This window comes from Lasiodiplodia theobromae (genome assembly GCF_012971845.1).
Source record: "Lasiodiplodia theobromae strain AM2As chromosome Unknown scaffold_1, whole genome shotgun sequence".
NCBI lineage: Eukaryota > Fungi > Ascomycota > Dothideomycetes > Botryosphaeriales > Botryosphaeriaceae > Lasiodiplodia > Lasiodiplodia theobromae.
Genome location: NW_023336399.1, coordinates 630071 through 647005, shown reverse-complemented (window position 1 = coordinate 647005; position 16935 = coordinate 630071). Strand labels below are relative to the sequence as shown.

Below are 16935 nucleotides of genomic sequence, written 5' to 3'. Positions count from 1 at the left end.
ATCTTTTATGGCAGATACGGGATAGCAAAACAGACGTTATGTTTTCCAGCAGCAGCCGAACGCACTTGGAACAAGAGGAGAGCTTGGTATGGGATCTTTCCCTTGTTAAGTTGGAGGCTTCTTGCTGACATGATTCTCAAAAGCTTCCTGGAGGCCTGTTATTTACACTTCTTCAAGGATGGAGAGACCTCTTGTACACATTATGGAGCAGAACATCGCAGGAATTTGCGGAAACAAGAATGGGAGGCGAGAAGCTGGGAGAGCTTAGGCAACCCGGTCAAACATGTGTGGATTGACAAGAGAGACCAGAATGGTTACGGAAGATCTCATGTCCCTTATTTGGTGGTGGAAAAAACAGCAATAGAGAGTATTCCTACAAGAATTGGAGCAAATTACGCCGGCTTTTTCTAAACTTACGAGATATGGGGTAGGTAGTTGGACCAAAATGGTACGTCATACACGCCGAAAGGAGAATGTGTCAAAGAGATGAAACACTCAACGATCAAGTAGAGCCTCGCGAGGAAATATGCAGCTAGATCAGTGTATACAATGACCTTGAGAGAAAACAGAGCAATACTCAACCATATGCCGGTACAGCTTCGGCGATGCTCTTCTGATTCGCGGTCTCTCCGGGAAATGATATAAGAGATTAGACGCAGGCTGCCATCGATGACTAGCGCCGAAGTGACGATGATTAATGATGAAAGCCGCCATACTACCTTTTCAACAAACGAATGGAAGCTCGCGTTCCAGGCAAGCGCATGAAGGCCTCCATAAATGAATCCAGAAGTATACCAACAGAGTCGTAGGTCGTGGGTCCACCGGTTGAGGTTGTCAGATATTGATCCGTCCAGTAGAAATCCCCCCTTGGGGAAGTCTGGGACTCGATCTAGGATTTCGCGTTTCCCGAGCTTGTTTTTCTTGTAGTACTTATGATGTCGCGCCAGAGCGTCTGTGGCAAGCCGAACAATATTTTCCGGGGCATCGGGTGATCGAACTTTTCTCAGAATAGTAAATTCGATGTAACGGTGCCGGTGTCCAGACTCGGTGGATTTGATTCGAATAGCTGTGCGATTCCCTCCAGGATGGCTGCGGGGGTAGCTTTTACGATGGTCCTTGAGTTTGACATCCATGGACACCAACCACAGGTAGGCGGCGAGTGTCTCCATCTTGCGGCCGGTCAACAGTGTTGGCCGTTCTATATCCAATGGTTTGGACCACCAGAATATATAGATCAAAAGCGCACAAAGGGAGTGCCCAAAAGTGTTTAGCTAACTGACAAGTGAGTTGTGCGGTTCTCAGAGAACACAAACGTACAACAAACCTCTAATAGAGTTATCGGGAATGTCAGCACCATACGGGACAAGCATTGCAGTGCAAACCAGCTAGCTTGTACGCAAGCGATGGACTTGGCTACTCCACTCGCTTTGCTTTTGTCCCGTATCTCATGTTCCGGCGTGAGTTGAAGAAGCTCTGGATAGAAGTGTGCAACTTCTATGATCGTCTCGTCTTGAAGTAAGAAGCGAGTTCGTCCGTCAGGGAAAGGACAGAAGTCGTCTGCTTCAAAAACGCTGATGACATAGCCGCCCATGATTGCGTAGAATGCTTCTGTAAGGGATATAACGCGATTGGGTCCATTTGGCTTTGGCTTCGATAGTTTTCTTCGCTTGACAGACTATGAGAATTTGCCCCCCGTACAGGAAGTATCACTTACCAGCCGTTGGGCGAGATTATATTGACAAAAGGCGGTATAAGCAACCAGCTCAGGGGCCAGCAACGTAAAGAAGAGCCATGAAAATTTACGCCAAAGCTGCCTCTTTATGATCCAAGGCCGTTTCTCGTCCTTTACCTCTGGAATGTTAAGATGAACTGCCGTCCAGACGCACAGGAGAATGGTGATCAGACAGGATGAGAGAATAGTAAAAGTTCCTCGAGTGGTCGGTTCGGGAACCCAGGAGACGGTCTCGCTCGAATTTCCGAAGATCCTCAGCATTTTCTGACGAGTGAGGAGGCTCAGATACGATGGTCACATGACAAGGCTGGAGGAAAAGAGGCCGTCGAGGGTATCTGGCTGGTGGAAAAGGAGCCAGGACGCTTTATGTCTGTGCTCGTTTAGATTGGTAGTCAAGACTCCGCGTTGCACATTGATAGGTGAGGCTGCCTACGACAGGCAAAGAAACCAGGAATCTGATAGGCGAGTAGTGCAACACAGGACGGTGTTGCGCAGCTGGCGGAGCTGTAAGCAGTATGCATTGTTGCCCGGAAAAGGTGATGCTGCACCAATCCAACGTGAGCATTCTACGCCACTAGTTCGGATTACGGGTTTTTGACCTAACTAGGAAAACGACGTAGAGCGCAAAAGCGCGATAGCGCAAACGGAGCGCCTTACCTTCACTGGCCTCCTATTAGCTGGACCGAAGACAATATCCTGTGAGTTCACGTCTGCGCGTCGATTATGCACTACCTACGGGCGATGTCTGTAGGTAGGAGCAACACTACAAGCAGCGATATCATAAATAGAAACACTACGACTAGCGAAAACACGAGCGGTAGCAAAATCACAGGTAACGAACGCAGAGACGCTTCATCGCCTCTTACCAATCAAGGCTGCAGTGAAGCCAGGCTACCAGAGCCCTCCTCAGCCTCAGCCACATCAGTCTCAGCCCCTCCTCTTCACGCACCATCAGGACGCATCTCAGCCACCATAGTCGACGAACCTCCCGAACCCTCGTGCTGCTCACCTGCCACCACCTGCTCCCGCGTCTCAGCCCGGCTGTCGCCCCTTCCATCCTCCCCCTTTCCCTCTTCCTCGCCGCCCCCAACACTAGCCACGACGACAATGCACTCATCCTCCAGATCCCTCGGCGGCGCCTTCAATCGCGGATGCGTCCAATCTTCTAGATCGAGCACGCCGAGCCTCTCGCCCTTGCGCGTGGTGACAGGCACGGCACTGTCGCACGCCTCCCACGGGCCGACGCCTAGCTCTTCGTGCGCTAGGCGTTGTAGCTGGAGAGTCTCGTTGGCGCTCCATTCGAGGCGCGCGTAGGCGTTGGTGGAGAAGCTTGTTGATGGGCGCTGGTGAGATTTGCGGCAGCAGAAGCAGCAGCGACAGGAGCAGAACCAGGCCCAGCCGCCTCGTTTCTGGATGTAAGCGACACAGGGCTCGAGGAACCAGGAGAGGAGGATGAGTATGGTGCCGGTCACGAAGACGAAGGCTAGGCCGAAGACGGAGAAGTTGGTGTGTGTTGCTGAGGGTTTTCTGTCGGTAAGAACTGTCAGCGCGCGCAAGGAGCAGATGGGGTTTGTGTGTTGACGGACTCTGAGGATGGATGGTTGGCTTAAAGGCTGTAGCTTTCTTATTGTATGGGGGCTTGAGGGCGGCTCTGGTTTGTGCAAACGTACCGTGTTATGGCAGACTTTGTGCTCCTCGGCGTTTTGAGGGCTTTGCCAGACTTCAAGAATACTAGGATCAGATGGCCCAGTGGCAGCATTGACGACACCGCTCTGGAGGGAGGCCATTGAAATGTCGTGCCAGTGTTCCACATCCAGCTGCCACTGGTTGTCGGGAAGCTTTGCCTGGATTCCTTGGTTCAACGTGTACCTGGACGTCAGAGACCATTCCCCCAACCGGAATGCTATGGATTCAGGTGTATTAAACTGGTATAGTGTAGTTCCCAGATAGTACCCGAAAAGGTTTTCCTCCTTTCTACTTTCTGCAATTTTGCGAACATTGTACAGCAAATCGTTATATCCACTGGGCGGAATGCAACCCCTGTCTTGAGGTAATTTTGAGTTGCAGGCCTGATATTGGGTTACACAACCAAGGACAGTTGCTGTTTCATCCCGAACATACAAAGTAATTGTTTCGTTGCCTGTGCCTGGAGTTCTCATCCCAGGTAATGGTTGATGAGCAGAGTACAGGGGATCGTTCACTTCTCCAGTAAACATGATTGCATTAGCCGAGAGAAAAATCAAGCTGACGTCCGCATCTATCCGTCTGAGGCCATCCACAGGATCAAAGTCGGAAGCGTCCAGGTCAATGCTTCCATTTTTGGGAATCGTCTGTCTGTGGCTATATGTAAAGTGATTAGCACCAGATTTCAAGTTTCATGAAGTGCCTTACCCAATACTGTAGTGCTCTATAGCTGTAAAAGTACTCCCCCCCAGATAATGCCTCTGGGTTTCATACTCATAAGTGGCCTTATGAGCCTCCCCCTGTGCTACCATGAACCGCCCATAGTAAAAACTCGTGGTTTGTAGGTCAAAGTAGAGATTGCCAGGGTCGGACTGGTTTTTGAAAGGAGTTTCAATGTCTTTTTTGTAGCCTTCCATCACAATTGGTGCGCAATCGGTTGTGATTCTGATTTGCATTCGTTGGCTTCGGGGGAAGTTCAATCCGAGGTCTTCATGCGTATCAAGAAAACCAGTATCGATATGGATATTTCCGGTCTGCGAACGGCACATGTCGGGGTGAAATGGACAGGTTGCGTTTTGATTGACTTGAGAAACCAGCCTTTTTTTGACAAATGTTTGGCAGCTCGCTAGATTCGTGTCCTTTTCGTAGCACTGCTGTGCATATGTGGACTGGGATAGCAACTGTTTGTTCAAAAAAGATGCTAGCTTCGTCTCAATAAATTCAATGCTGGGTGGTTCTCCGCCATCGCGTAAAACTCCACAATTGGAGCTCGAGATAAGAACTTCGTTCCCGATTCCTGTCGAAATTCTGGACGAGAGGCCACTCGCAGTTGCCCATGCACAGAGGCAGATAATGGTAAAGGCGATGATAGGTAAAATGCGCTTGAACGGGTTCTTCGATTTCCGTCGCCATGCCCAGGGAGATTGAGCAAGGCTCACAAGTCCGCTGCTGCCGTTTGCTGAGTTCCGCAAGATTGCCTGTCGTTGATGGTATAAGCCATCACGTGGCGCCTCGGAAGAGTAAAGGTTGTGGATGAAGAAACATGCAATCCTCCAGAAACTGGTGCCAACAATTGTGACAAAGAGGGCAAGGAATGCGATTAATAGATCCCCATTGCGACGTGTGAGCGTGAGGGTCAGCCCGAAAATGGGTCCACGCGACCAGTTGGTCCAGATTCCTCGGTAGATGTCGTAGTATTTTGGTGTATCTTCTTGGTCCCAGGAGTCCATGGTGGTGGGGTGTATTGTTGCGGCATCTCTACTCCCGGGCGGAATCATTAAATATACCCACCAAGGGTGCATTGCACAGGCAAGTCGTGCAAATTGAGGGCCAACAAACTGGTCATTTGGTTGCAGGCATCGAACGATGCGCTCAAAAGTAACGAAAGCTAATATGGGGGCGGAAAGGTATGATCGCCATATGATAGGTTCCCTAGGTGGCTGCCTTGTCTCTGTTACATATGTGCACCATCGTCTGCCATTAGCTGCACCACATTGTGTACTGTATCCGCGGTGAGGGGATTGATGATCAGCAGTCGGGCGGGCGCCTTGCAACAGGCGCAACGCGATTGCCTCTTGTACGACATATCAGCTGTTGCCGGAGTTCAAATCTAGAAGTACGCTAAATGGTGATACCGCCCCCAAACCCCCTTCCTCTCCTATCCGCCACTGCTGTCGCATCGCAACAATATCTGTGCTGCAAATGACGTCCTCCAACTCCTAGTAAGCCCCGAATCAATGATCAATAAACCTGCTCAGCTTCTCCTCAGTCGTGCTCGTGCTCGCAGCCCTTGCTTGAGCTTCCTCCCCTTCCACTACCACTACCACCGTCCTCTTCGACTCATCCATCGGCATCACTCCCGTCGTTTTCGCCACCTCTGCACCACCTCCGCCCCCATTGTCACCGTGTCCCCGAGCATTCTGCGCCATTAGTTCGGATCACAGGTATTAATCCAGCTGGGGAAATGACGTAGGGCACAAAATGTTGAAGTACGAAGAGGCGCACATAGTATTCGCTGAGAATAGAAGACCTTAACGTTACTGCCTAGTTTTCTAGTAGAGCAGAATCAACGCACCACATCTCGTCGCTCTCGTTTCGGAGCTTCGGCTCTGCGCTTACTAGCTCGAGTAGTGTCGTACCTGCCGATGCGTAGTTAGGGCACAAAGTTCTACAATTTCGCTTCCCAAGCCTCTTATTATTACCACCACCGCCGTACTCAATGGCACCATCCTTGTTTAATCACATGAATTACGAAATGTAGAAGAATGGTCTTGATCTACTGGAAACTCCACGATACGAATCATACATACATTTGGTATAAGTAAGCAAATCAATCAAAAACGTCAAACAGACAGCCAAAACCAAACACAAGCCATCTACCGCAGTAAAAACCAACAACCAACCCCCTCACGCCGCCCTCCCACTCCCACTCTCACTCCCCCTTAACACCCACCACCACCACCCCCATCACCACCGCCACCTCCACTGCTCCCACCACCCGAGTCGCCTCCACCACTGTATCCACCACCCCCGCTATCCCCACCACCACTATACCCACCACCACCACCGTGATGCCCACCACTATATCCACCTCCACTGCTGTACCCACTGTACCCTCCCCCACAATCATTATGCCCCCCGCCGCCGTGGTGTCCGTGATGGTGACCGCCGCCACCACCGCCGCCGCTGTATCCGCCCCATGCGGCCGTCATGCCCGGGTCGATGGTGCTGGTGGCAGGGGGGTTGCTGCGGAGGGGCGCGATGGAGGAGTTGCCACCGCCGTAACCACCGCCGCCGTGTTTCTTCTTTGCGGGGCGGGGAGGGGGTGGTGCGGGGGCCCGGGAGGGGCGGGAGGAGTGGCAGCCCATTTTCTTTTTGTGTTTCGATTAAGGTTGGTTGAGGAGGATGGTGGAGGTGAGGTCGAGGTTTGTTGGGTAAAAATGGTTTGTTTGAGTTGAGTGGTTGTTCTTGTTGTGAAGTGGCGATATGAGTGAGGAGGACAGCGGCGTAGAATATATACTTTTTGGGAGGATGGGTTGGTGATGCGGTCATTGGACCCCCCAGCGGGCTGACTAGCTAGCTAGCTAGAGCGGCGGCGACTAACTGGTGTCACACACACTTCGCTTGCAGAAGAATCCTACGACAGGTCGAACTCAGCCTCATCAGCCAGCCTCGGCGCCACGAAGGCGTCAACGGTTGCCTAAAACGTTTAGCGCTGGGAGGGGGACCCGAAAAGCCGAGCTGCCTCGCCAAACATAGTAACTCTCTGCATACGTCGTCGTCGGCTCTTCTTTTTTCGAGCAGAACGCTTTGCGCGCTTTTTTCGTGTCGAGTCGAAGGTGGGTTGCATTTCTCTCGATCGCAAGGCCCTGGTTGAACGTGGCGAGGGACATAGAGCCATGAGGAACAGGGCGGCCGTAATCGCCTTCTCGAATACGCGTAAACGTGGTAAGAGCGTCCTATGGCTTGCCTTTCGCCACCAATATCGATGAAGACACCCGTTGTTCTTTTTTTCTTCTGTCTGGCGCCTGTCAGTCAGTCCTCCATTAACTGACCTCTAGCAAACCCTCCCCTCCCTCCAACAGCAAACGGACTTCGCCATGCTGCTCCGATCTTCAGCCGAGGCTAACGCATACACAGTACTTGCTTGCGCGCAGGATCTCATGCAGGTACCTTACGGCCGCTCCCTATCCTCTCACCGCGGCTATCGCTCACACCATCCTTCTCCTTTCGGCACATAGTGCCGTTGCTGCCTGGTGTGTGCGCGGCGAGCGAAGCCGGCTGTGTGTATGATGTAAGGCAAGCGCGTGGCTATGCTTGCGTCAGATCAGCTCCCCAGGGCTTAGCGCTACACCCGATCCAGGAGCAGCACGCGGAGGGGGCTGTGTGGAGAGATCTGGGTTTTTGGGGGCGGATAAAAAAAAGGAGGGTCTAAGCACGTGGAGAAAGAATGGGGGGGGGGGGATGGCGTCATATGCCGATTATCCTTCCGGCGGCATCCAGGCACACAGGGCAGATTTGCGGGTTTTTGGTGTGTTTGTTGGTTTTGGGGGCCGGGTTGCCTAATTGGGATAGGTGGTTCTGGTGGTTTTGGGAAAGGGTCGCGCCGGCGCCCGCGGGGACTCCACTAGGTTATGCTTGTTTGAGCTTGACTTCGTTTGCGACGTGGTCGCTCCAAGAGTCCCATGTGATTGATTTATTGGAGAAGAACGGAATCTGCCTCGCCCCCGTGGGTCGCCGGCAGTGTGTGCGGTACCTGGGGGAGTGGAATACGTCTCTTTGTTCTGTGACACGGCATCCTGCAAGGCACATCTCTGGCGGTACGTTCCACAAAGTGAGGCTGTCTTCTCTCGGTGAGCCGCATCCGGTAGTCGACTCCATGTTGTTCCCTAGAAACTTGATTTAACAACTCATCTCCAACAACAACAGCACCACGGTCAAGCGGAAGGTCGTCCCCGCGATCCACGTTCCGGTCTAAAATCGATCTATTCGTCTATTTTCGTAACTCATGCTGCCCCCAGCGCCCTATTTCTTTGGTACAAAAAGCTTTGATCCGCTGGCCCGAACATTTCTTTTCTCTCCTTCTCTTTCTTCACAGCTCCCCGGTCAAGAACTGGGCCCTTCCCAGACCGAAGCTCCAGTCCTCGCGCGTGTTGGCGGCGACGCTGACGATCAGGTCGGAGCCGGGCACGCCGCACTCCTTGTCGAGGCGCTCGGCCAGGGCGGCGTAGACGGCCTGCTTCTTGGCGGCGTCGCGGCCCTGCTGGAAGATCTGGATGAAGACGAGCTTGTCGGTGCGCGTGAGGCCGAGGTTGGTGTCCTCGCAGATCATCTCGTAGGGCTCGTGCTGGGTGATGATCTGGGAGAAGGGGATATTAGATTACGGTATGATGGAGAGAGCAATTGGGGAGTGGGTGTAGGTACCTGGTAGCGGTCACGCGGAGGAGCGGCGAATTTCTCCAGCATGATCTCCTGGACAATGTCGGCTAGCTTCTTGATTTCCTCGGGCGAGCGGACGCCCTTGATCATGTCGATTTTGACGAGAGGCATGGTGGGGGATTGCTGAGTGTGGAATTGGAGGTGATACGGAAGCAGAAGAAAGTCAAAGGGAAGACAGGTAGTAGGAGGTGGAGAGCAAGGTGGATGATTGGGGAGATCAACGACCCTTATAGTAGTCCTTTAGACCGCAATCTCGGCGGGGTGGACCGGCTATCGTGAGAACGGAGCAGGGTTACTAAGGTAAGTGTGTAAAGCGATAGGCCTGGTGAAGATGCCAGACTTAAATATGAAGCAGGAGAAACACTGGAGCTCTCATCTTTCGTCAACAACACATGGCGTCATCCGTCTTCTCACCTCCAGATACGCGACGGAAACGTCCAATGTCGGCCCACAATGTCCGGTAAGACCGACACTGTTCCTCCATCCGACTCCGTGGAAAATATCTCCTCGCACGACCGGACGAGGGAAAAAAAAGAGAGCGAGAGTTGTTGGAAAGCGGGTAAGCTGGCCGACGGGGCGTCATCGGCGGGACCCGGTCTGCCGCAATCGCAGCGGGCAGCAGTTCTCGCCGACGGCCAGGTCCCTGGCTTGACTCGGCAGCTGCGGCGCTGACTAATCGCCCGTTGCCCACGCGCGCGTCGCGTCGTCGCGCCAAGCAAAATTTGGCGTGTTTGCACCTGCTGCTGCAGCAAGCTTTACCTAGCTCTGCTCCCCTCGCGTTAGGGCTCAACACCACCTGCCAGCCAGCGCGCGTTTCGCGACAAACCCTCGCTTCCCTTCCATCGCCAGAGCTTCTCGCACCCAACCACCAACTTTTCCCCCCAATCTCCAGGCTCCGTCGCCCACCCCATTCCTCCCGCCCAAATCCGGCTTCAAGCTCAAAAAACTTTACACGATGAACGCCTTCCGCACCACCACCGCTTTCCGCAGCGCGTCGCTCGCCGCGAGCGCCGGTCGCCGCGCCTTCAGCAGCACGCCGCGCTCCCCGTACGCCAAGATGACCATCATCGGCCGCCTGGGCTCCGAGCCCGAGCTGGCGACGACGAACAGCGGCCTCGAGTACGTGAGATATAGCCTGGGCACCAGCACCGGCCGCCGCGAGGCCAACGAGACGAGCTGGTTCAACGTCGCCTGCTTCGACGAGGGCGCGCGCAGGGACTTCTTGCTGAACCTGCCGAAGGGGTGAGTTTTTTTATTTTACCCAGTTGCGGATGTGGGGAGGAGGTTTTTTTTTTTTATGCGCGATGGGGTGGGGAGGATGGAATGTGTGTGCGATTGGAACGGATGATGGCATGATTTGGGGGGAGAGACAGGAAATTTTTCAGTTGGACTGACTGGAGAACCGCACAGCACTCTCCTGCACCTCGAGGCCGACGCGAAGATGAGAAGCTACGAGACGGCCGAGGGCCAGAGGGCTTCGCGCCTGAGCCTCACTCAGAGTACGTCCTTTTCTTTCTCACATTTGGGGAGATGTCCGCTTGCTAACAATACGCAGGGAACATTGAGATCCTGAGCAGGCCCCGGCCCCAGCAGAACGACTCCGACGTCGCCATGGGTGCTGCTGAGTCCGGTTAGATTCCCACTCTTTCGACCAGGTTTCACTTGTCGGTGATGTTACTCTTCGATGGTGGGAAAAGAGCTTGCGGACAATGCTTTTTATGGTGAACACGAGACAGGATGGGAGCACTATTACGTGTGCAGGAAATCATGTTTTTCTCTTCATTTCTTGGTTCGTCAATTGAAAGACAATATTGAACGGGAGGGATAATGCTTTGAACTCTTGTTACTCTTTTCTTCTTCCCCTTCTCTTTCGTATCAATGATTCCCTGTATTAATACAAGAAAGAAATCTCTCCTCTCATCGCGCGCGCGCGCCAATTATCTCTTTTTCTTTTTCTCAACCACATATCGTACACCACCTTCCTTCCCATCCGCACCTCACGCCTCCGACAGCGTAAACTTGACATCCCCACTCGTCGCGCCACCGATGCAAGTGCTCTCAAACGTCCCCGTCGGACACGTCAGCCTCGCCGCTTTCACGCAGCGCTCCCACCGCCCCTTGGAGATGTTGATCGTCGCCCCCGCGTCGGTCGTCGACAGGTCGAAGCGCGCCGTCCCGCTCTCGCCCGTCGTGCTCGACGGGCTGCCGCCGCACTTTTGGATCGACCCGGCTATCCCGCCGCAGATGGACAGGATGGCGACGTTGGTGTCGTGGGTGTCGAGGGTGCTGAGGACTGGGGTTAGCTGGGTGGGGGAGGGGGGATGGGGGAAGAGGGGGCATGGGGAAGAGGAGGAGGATAAGACGTACGCTGATGGGTCGGTGCAGGTCGTGTCGGTTACTTCGGCGCCCGAGACTTGCTGGTTGGCGCGCGGGAAGAGCGGGGTGGCGAGGGCGGCGGTGGTGGCCATGAGGATGGAGAGGAGGGGGGTGAGTTGCATGGTGGGCGAGTTGTTGCGGGAAGGGTTTTGTCGTTCGGTTGGGTTCTGGGCCGGTTGGGAAGGGCAAGAGCAGGAGTTAGAGTAGGGGGAGGTAGGTGGTTCGTGGGCTGTTGATGAGATTCCGGATCTCTTGTTGGTGAGTGAAGGTTTGTTGTTGCGAATGACCAAGGCCGTCAAGCTTCTCTTATGAAGCCGCCGCGAAAGGCTTGAGCGAGCGATCCCTCCCGCTTTACCCGCACGCATTTCTCTTGGCGCTCGTTTCTGGCTTGCACGCGAAGGGGCGGCATGAAGTGTGCTCCACTGCTAAATCTGTTCTATGGTTTTGAAGCACTTGAGAAACCCGCGCGTCGGCAACTGGCGCCGGCGCGAACAATATTTGGGGGACCGACCGGCAATGCAAGTAATGCCAAGGTGTGTCAGAGAAGGAGAAGGGGTGGAAAATGCATTTTGCTTGCCGTTTGGAGGAAAGGGCGTTGGTGTTTTGGTTGGTGGTGCGGCTGAGGCGCGCTGGGTTTGAGCAGGGGTGTTGGCGAGACGTCGCGTCCGTGAGTTGGCGACGTGCTGCGTCTCGGCAACACCACCACGGCGACGGCTGCGGTGAGAAAAGTGTATATGTGCGAGGGACTGAGTTGTATTAATGGCGATGAGCTGGAATTATTGCGGTTTGTTAATCGCTTCGTTTGCTGGTGGATGTCTCTAATTGGTGTCAATAGGTAGCGCTGTTGCCGGAGCCCGAGGAGGAGACCTTCGATGCTGGGCTTTTTCGGGAGGTATGCATTTCTCCTTCGGCTAAGGTAATGGTCACGTTTTTGGAAGATGTGCATTTCTCCTCCGACTAAGTTAATGGTCACGATTGCAGGTGTCATTTGAGATTCAGGGATAGGGGGGGGGGTTTCATTCGCAAGGATAAGTTAGGTCTATGAAAACAACTACTAATTTCCAAAGCGAGGAGGCTATGGCAAACAAATCAGATCTAACAGAATATCAGGGCCCTTAGCCAGCACTCAAGCCAGTGCGGCGTCGTACTTTTTCTGGCCCACCAAAAGAACATGCCGCTCTCTCTATCAGCTTTTTTTTCCCCCCAACCACTATCGCCAATCTCGGATCATGTCAGAGAACATGGAAAGCCACTTGCCTTCCATCAAGGCACTCTTGCCATCCACTTACTCCATGCCCGCGGCATAGCCCTCGTCATAGTACTTGTAGTCCTCCTCGTCGTCATCCTCGTCATCGCACATCTCTTCATCCTCATCATAGTAATCCTCCTCATCATCATCATCCACAATCGCCTCCTCATCATAATCCGCCATCACATCATAATACTCCGAAAAGCTCTGCCTCATGCCAGAAGTATCCTCCCACTCCCCCGCCCACTTCCCCGGCACATAACCCCTCGACTCGCGCTTAAACGCGCCAGCCGCCCTGCCCCTCGACACGAGCGGCGTCCCCGCCTCAAAGAACACAGCCCTCTGCGCTCCCCTATGGCGGCGCGCCGCCGCCTCCCGCAGCGCCTCCTCCGCACGACCACCATCCTCCAATTCGTCTTGGTAGTTCTGCTCGTCCGCCCTGGCGCGGAAGTACGCACGGCACGCGGCGCTGCGCTCGGCGTGCGACGTGTCCGGGTCGAGTCGAGCCAGGTCCCACTCCATCTTCATCTGCAGCGTGTAGGCGCGGTGCATGACGGTCGTGCACGGCGGGCAGCGCGGCGGGATCGGCAGACCGGAGGCCGCCGCCGGGAGGGGGACGGCGTGGTGGCAGATGAGCGCGGGGACGGTGGCCGTGGCGGTGGTGGCGGTGGGGTCCAGCGGGACGCCGCCGTCGACGGAGTCGGGGGACTCGGAGGTGGTGGAGGTGGAGGTCCGGTCGTGGACGGCTTGGCGCGGGGGCGAGTGCGCGGAAGAGTAGGTTGTGACGGGCGGAAGGGGGGGAGAAGGGGGCGAGGAGGAGGAGATGCGGGCGAGCACGCGGCGGAGGCGGGGCCTGGCCGGCCTGGGCTGCTGCGGAACCGGCTGCGGCTGCGAGGAGGCGGTGGGAGAGAAGAAGGTCTGGGGGTCGGTGGCGGTCAGCGTGGAGGGGTCGCGGTCGATACCGCCGCCGCCGCCGCCGCTCGTGGACTCCTCGTAGGAGGGCGGGGCGGCGTCGGGGAGCTCGTAGGAGTCGTAGTCGGGCTCCCAGGCAGGATCGTGGGTAGTGTCGGGGAGGAGGTCGCCGTGAGGCAGGCCGGAAAGGTCCATGTTGTCGTCGAAGAGATGCTCGTCCGGCTCGTGGGTCTGGTCCATCGGGTTGTTGATGGGTGTGAAAGTGTTCGAGTACGGGCGTTGCATGCCAGATGCAAGCAAGTGTGTGTGGTGCGAGTTAAGGAGAAAGAAGCAAATCTGCTGGGGATTAAGTAGACGTTGCTGTCTGTCCTTACTTCTCTAACAATGCATGGTTTAGTGAATGGTTCTTGGACAGCGTGGGAGTGGAGAAGTGTTATTGCTTCAGTGAAGTAGATAGGTCAGACCGCATCGCGCATTGTTGATGAACGAAGACACGACGTTCAAGATGATGTGCAGAAAATGATGGATAGTGCTGTAGTCTTGTATTGATATCTACCAAGAAGTGTCTTTCCGCTACGTCTGCTATTCTTTGCCTACAGTTCATTGCGTGAAGCTTTAGCTTAAAGGGCTTGTATGTTAATGAATTTCCTATTCGGGAAACTAGGGCTTATGCTCGGGCTTTTGTGATCAGTGTCTAGCTATATATGAATCTAAGCCACTGTAATATGAGTATATGATGTGGAGTCTTCTCAAGGTTTCCAAGTGGTAGCTGTCCGGCTGCTCCGCCAGGTGTCTCTGATGCTTCCATAACACATTGCACTGGAATTCCCAGATGAGGTCTGATCTGACGTTACCTTGGCTGTGAATTCCAAGCTTTGTGGGAATAAGATACATGAAGGTTAAGTCTCGGCTCAAATCCGATAGGGTCAGATTGCTGTCTGACGGAGCTAGCGTCAAGACCCCTGCGGAGATCACCCTGGACCCCTCATTCGCAACACCATCACAATCCTCGACGTCATTATCAACTGAAATCAGTCCAATCGCTTGAGAACTTCTCCATCTCATCCTACCATCAACAACCCAATTGGTGCCACGAAAACTACCTCACGGTCAGTTTGATTTCTAATACCCCGTCAGCGCTACCCCGCATAAATACTGAAGCAAACCAGACCTCACACCCCACAATCAGCCCAACAATCCATCAATCATTCTCTCAAAAAAGCACCACCCGCAAAAATGGCCACCACCACAACCAAAACCCAACGCGCCATCGTCGTCCTCTCCCGCTCCCACGCCGCCCTCATCTCCGACCGGCCCCTCCCCCACCACCTCCGCCCCTCCCACCTCGCCATCGCCGTCTCGCACGTCGCCCTCAACCCCACCGACTGGAAATCCATCGACCTACGCGGCGAGCCGGGCCTCCTCTCCGGCTGCGATTACAGCGGCGTCGTCGAGGCCGTCGGCGCGAATGTGACCGAGTTTGCGGTCGGCGACCGCGTCGCCGGCGTCGCCCACGGCTGCAACGCGAGCAACCCCGAGGACGGCGCCTTTGCTGAGCACATCGTGGCGCGCGCGGCGCTCGCGATGAAGGTGCCGGCGGGGGTGATGGGGATGGCGGAGGCGGCGACGGTGCCGGTGGGCGTTACGACGGTGGCGCAGGGGTTGTATCAGAGTTTGGGGTTGCCGTGGCCCGCGACGACGACGGAGGGGGAGAAGGGGGAGGGAAAGCAGAAGGAGGGGGGTTTTCCGGTGTTGGTGTATGGCGGGAGTACGGCGACGGGGACGCTGGCGATACAGTTTGCGAAGCTGAGCGGCTGCACGGTGCTGACGACGTGCTCGCCGCGGAACTTTGAGCTGGTGAAAGGCCTCGGTGCGGATCAGGTGTTTGATTATCGGGAGCCGGGGGTCGGGAAGCGCATCCGCGAGGCGGCGGGGGATAGGCTGGCGCATGTGTTTGATTGTATCTCGTTGCCGGCTAGCGTGGCGATTTGCGCGGAGGCGTTTGGGAGGGAGGGGGGCAAGTACAGTGCGTTGTTGTACATTGACGGCTTTCCGCGGGAGGATGTTGAGGTGGAGGTGACGATGGCGTATACGGCGTTCGGGCAGGAGTATCGGCAGAATGATAAGGTCACGCCGGCGAAGCCGCAGGACTTGGAGTACGCGGCTAGGTTTTGGAAGGTCGCGGGCGAGCTGTTGGCGCAGGGGAAGATCAAGCCGCACCCGGCTGAGGTGCGGGAGGGTGGGCTGGAGGGGATCTTGGATGGGTTGGAGGATATGAAGCAGGATAAGGTTAGTGGGGTCAAGCTGGTGTATAAGGTCCAGGACGTCTAGAGGAGCGTCGTCGGGTAGGGAATTCGAGTTCCGTAGTCGGCCAAAATTCGATTAACAAACTAATACGTTGTCCATATTAAGAAGAAATCCCTTTGGAACATGATTGTGTTTTGCCTAATGAAAGAGAACAGTCATTCCAAATGTCCATAATTGCACCTATCAAGAGTCGCGATAATACGATACCCCGCCGGTAAGCTTTGCCAATGAGCGTAAACCGGCCAGCCTCGCATTGCTTCATCTGACTCCGCGCATGTGAACAGCATTGGAAATTGCATTGGTCCACAAAATGGAGCTAGTTCATTGGATGAGAGGTATGCACGCAACTCCAAAAAGAGATGTTTAGCGGAGAAGTGCGTCTTGGATGCAGCAACCAGTATGTCTGCCGCGCGTCAGCCTCGTCTGTTTCTCGTTATTTCAAATATCCAGAAGCCTACTTGAAAGCGGAATATTGGGGTTTTTCTGTTGCCTTTCCTTGCTTCGCTTTTACACCAAGCCAGTGTCCGACCAATAGACGATATGACGGATCGACTCTGCTGCGGGAAATGTCATGCACAACGTTTCAATGGAAATCACGTCATCCATCTGGGGAATTTGCACAGATTTGAAGAGCGCAGGGACTGTCGACTTTGCAGTTTTGTTCTTGACCAGCTTGTGAAAACACAAGCGCCCCAAAACAGCCTTGTCTTCCTCAGGCCAGTCCCCGAATCTCCACCAACCTACGCTATCATCCTAGATGACGTTGAATCGAAGATTGTTGAGGGCTGGATTAGCTTTCTATCTAAGCCGACTGAGGCTGTTGGATGGATTGAGCCACACAATGGTAGCAGCAATAAACTCGATCGAAAACAGGTTCAGACGTGGTTACACGAATGCCAAACCATGCATCACCACTCCAGCAAGAGTGATATAATCAGCCAAGATCTTGTCGACTTGGTACTGATTGATGTGCAGAATGGTATGCTCGTGGATGCTGAGCCACAGTGGGAATTCGTAGCTCTCAGCTACGTCAATGGTGGTTGGGGAGGCTCACACTTCAACTTGGATGATTTTACCAAGAACGATCTGAAAGCTCCGGGAATACTGTTTTCCTCCATGTTTCCGCTTCCAGCGGTTGTCAGGGATGCGATCGACCTTGTTCGCGACCTCGGTAAACGGTATCTTTGGTGCGACTTCATCTGCATCTTCCAGGACGATCACACGCAGAAACAAACTC

The 16935-nt window shown here is 54.4% G+C and overlaps 6 protein-coding genes across 6 annotated transcripts; 2 read left to right on the top strand and 4 right to left on the bottom strand.

The window, feature by feature from the left end:
• Positions 1 to 2673: 2673 nt before the first annotated feature.
• LTHEOB_184 (Cytochrome p450 protein) lies at positions 2674 to 4332 on the bottom strand (the record flags this gene model as incomplete). The annotated part of the gene is made up of 4 exons (XM_035510585.1): positions 2674 to 3345; positions 3403 to 3601; positions 3854 to 4066; positions 4124 to 4332. 4 exons carry the CDS (start codon positions 4330 to 4332, stop codon positions 2674 to 2676), a joined length of 1293 nt encoding a protein of 430 aa, XP_035372186.1.
• A 4175-nt stretch (positions 4333 to 8507) lies between these two features.
• LTHEOB_183 (4-oxalocrotonate tautomerase) lies at positions 8508 to 8965 on the bottom strand (the record flags this gene model as incomplete). Its single annotated transcript, XM_035510574.1, has 2 exons — positions 8508 to 8774; positions 8840 to 8965. 2 exons carry the CDS (start codon positions 8963 to 8965, stop codon positions 8508 to 8510), a joined length of 393 nt encoding a protein of 130 aa, XP_035372185.1.
• Positions 8966 to 9809: 844 nt separating this feature from the next.
• Positions 9810 to 10489, top strand: LTHEOB_182 (SsDNA binding protein; the record flags this gene model as incomplete). The annotated part of the gene is made up of 3 exons (XM_035510563.1): positions 9810 to 10096; positions 10265 to 10353; positions 10410 to 10489. 3 exons carry the CDS (start codon positions 9810 to 9812, stop codon positions 10487 to 10489), a joined length of 456 nt encoding a protein of 151 aa, XP_035372184.1.
• Positions 10490 to 10851: 362 nt separating this feature from the next.
• Positions 10852 to 11352, bottom strand: LTHEOB_181 (uncharacterized protein; the record flags this gene model as incomplete). Its single annotated transcript, XM_035510552.1, has 2 exons — positions 10852 to 11140; positions 11222 to 11352. The coding sequence occupies 2 exons, from the start codon at positions 11350 to 11352 to the stop codon at positions 10852 to 10854; spliced, it is 420 nt and encodes a 139-aa protein (XP_035372183.1).
• A 1163-nt stretch (positions 11353 to 12515) lies between these two features.
• LTHEOB_180 (uncharacterized protein) lies at positions 12516 to 13631 on the bottom strand (the record flags this gene model as incomplete). The annotated part of the gene is made up of 1 exon (XM_035510541.1): positions 12516 to 13631. The coding sequence occupies one exon, from the start codon at positions 13629 to 13631 to the stop codon at positions 12516 to 12518; it is 1116 nt and encodes a 371-aa protein (XP_035372182.1).
• A 996-nt stretch (positions 13632 to 14627) lies between these two features.
• Positions 14628 to 15722, top strand: LTHEOB_179 (Zinc-binding oxidoreductase; the record flags this gene model as incomplete). The annotated part of the gene is made up of 1 exon (XM_035510529.1): positions 14628 to 15722. One exon carries the CDS (start codon positions 14628 to 14630, stop codon positions 15720 to 15722), a length of 1095 nt encoding a protein of 364 aa, XP_035372181.1.
• Positions 15723 to 16935: the final 1213 nt, after the last annotated feature.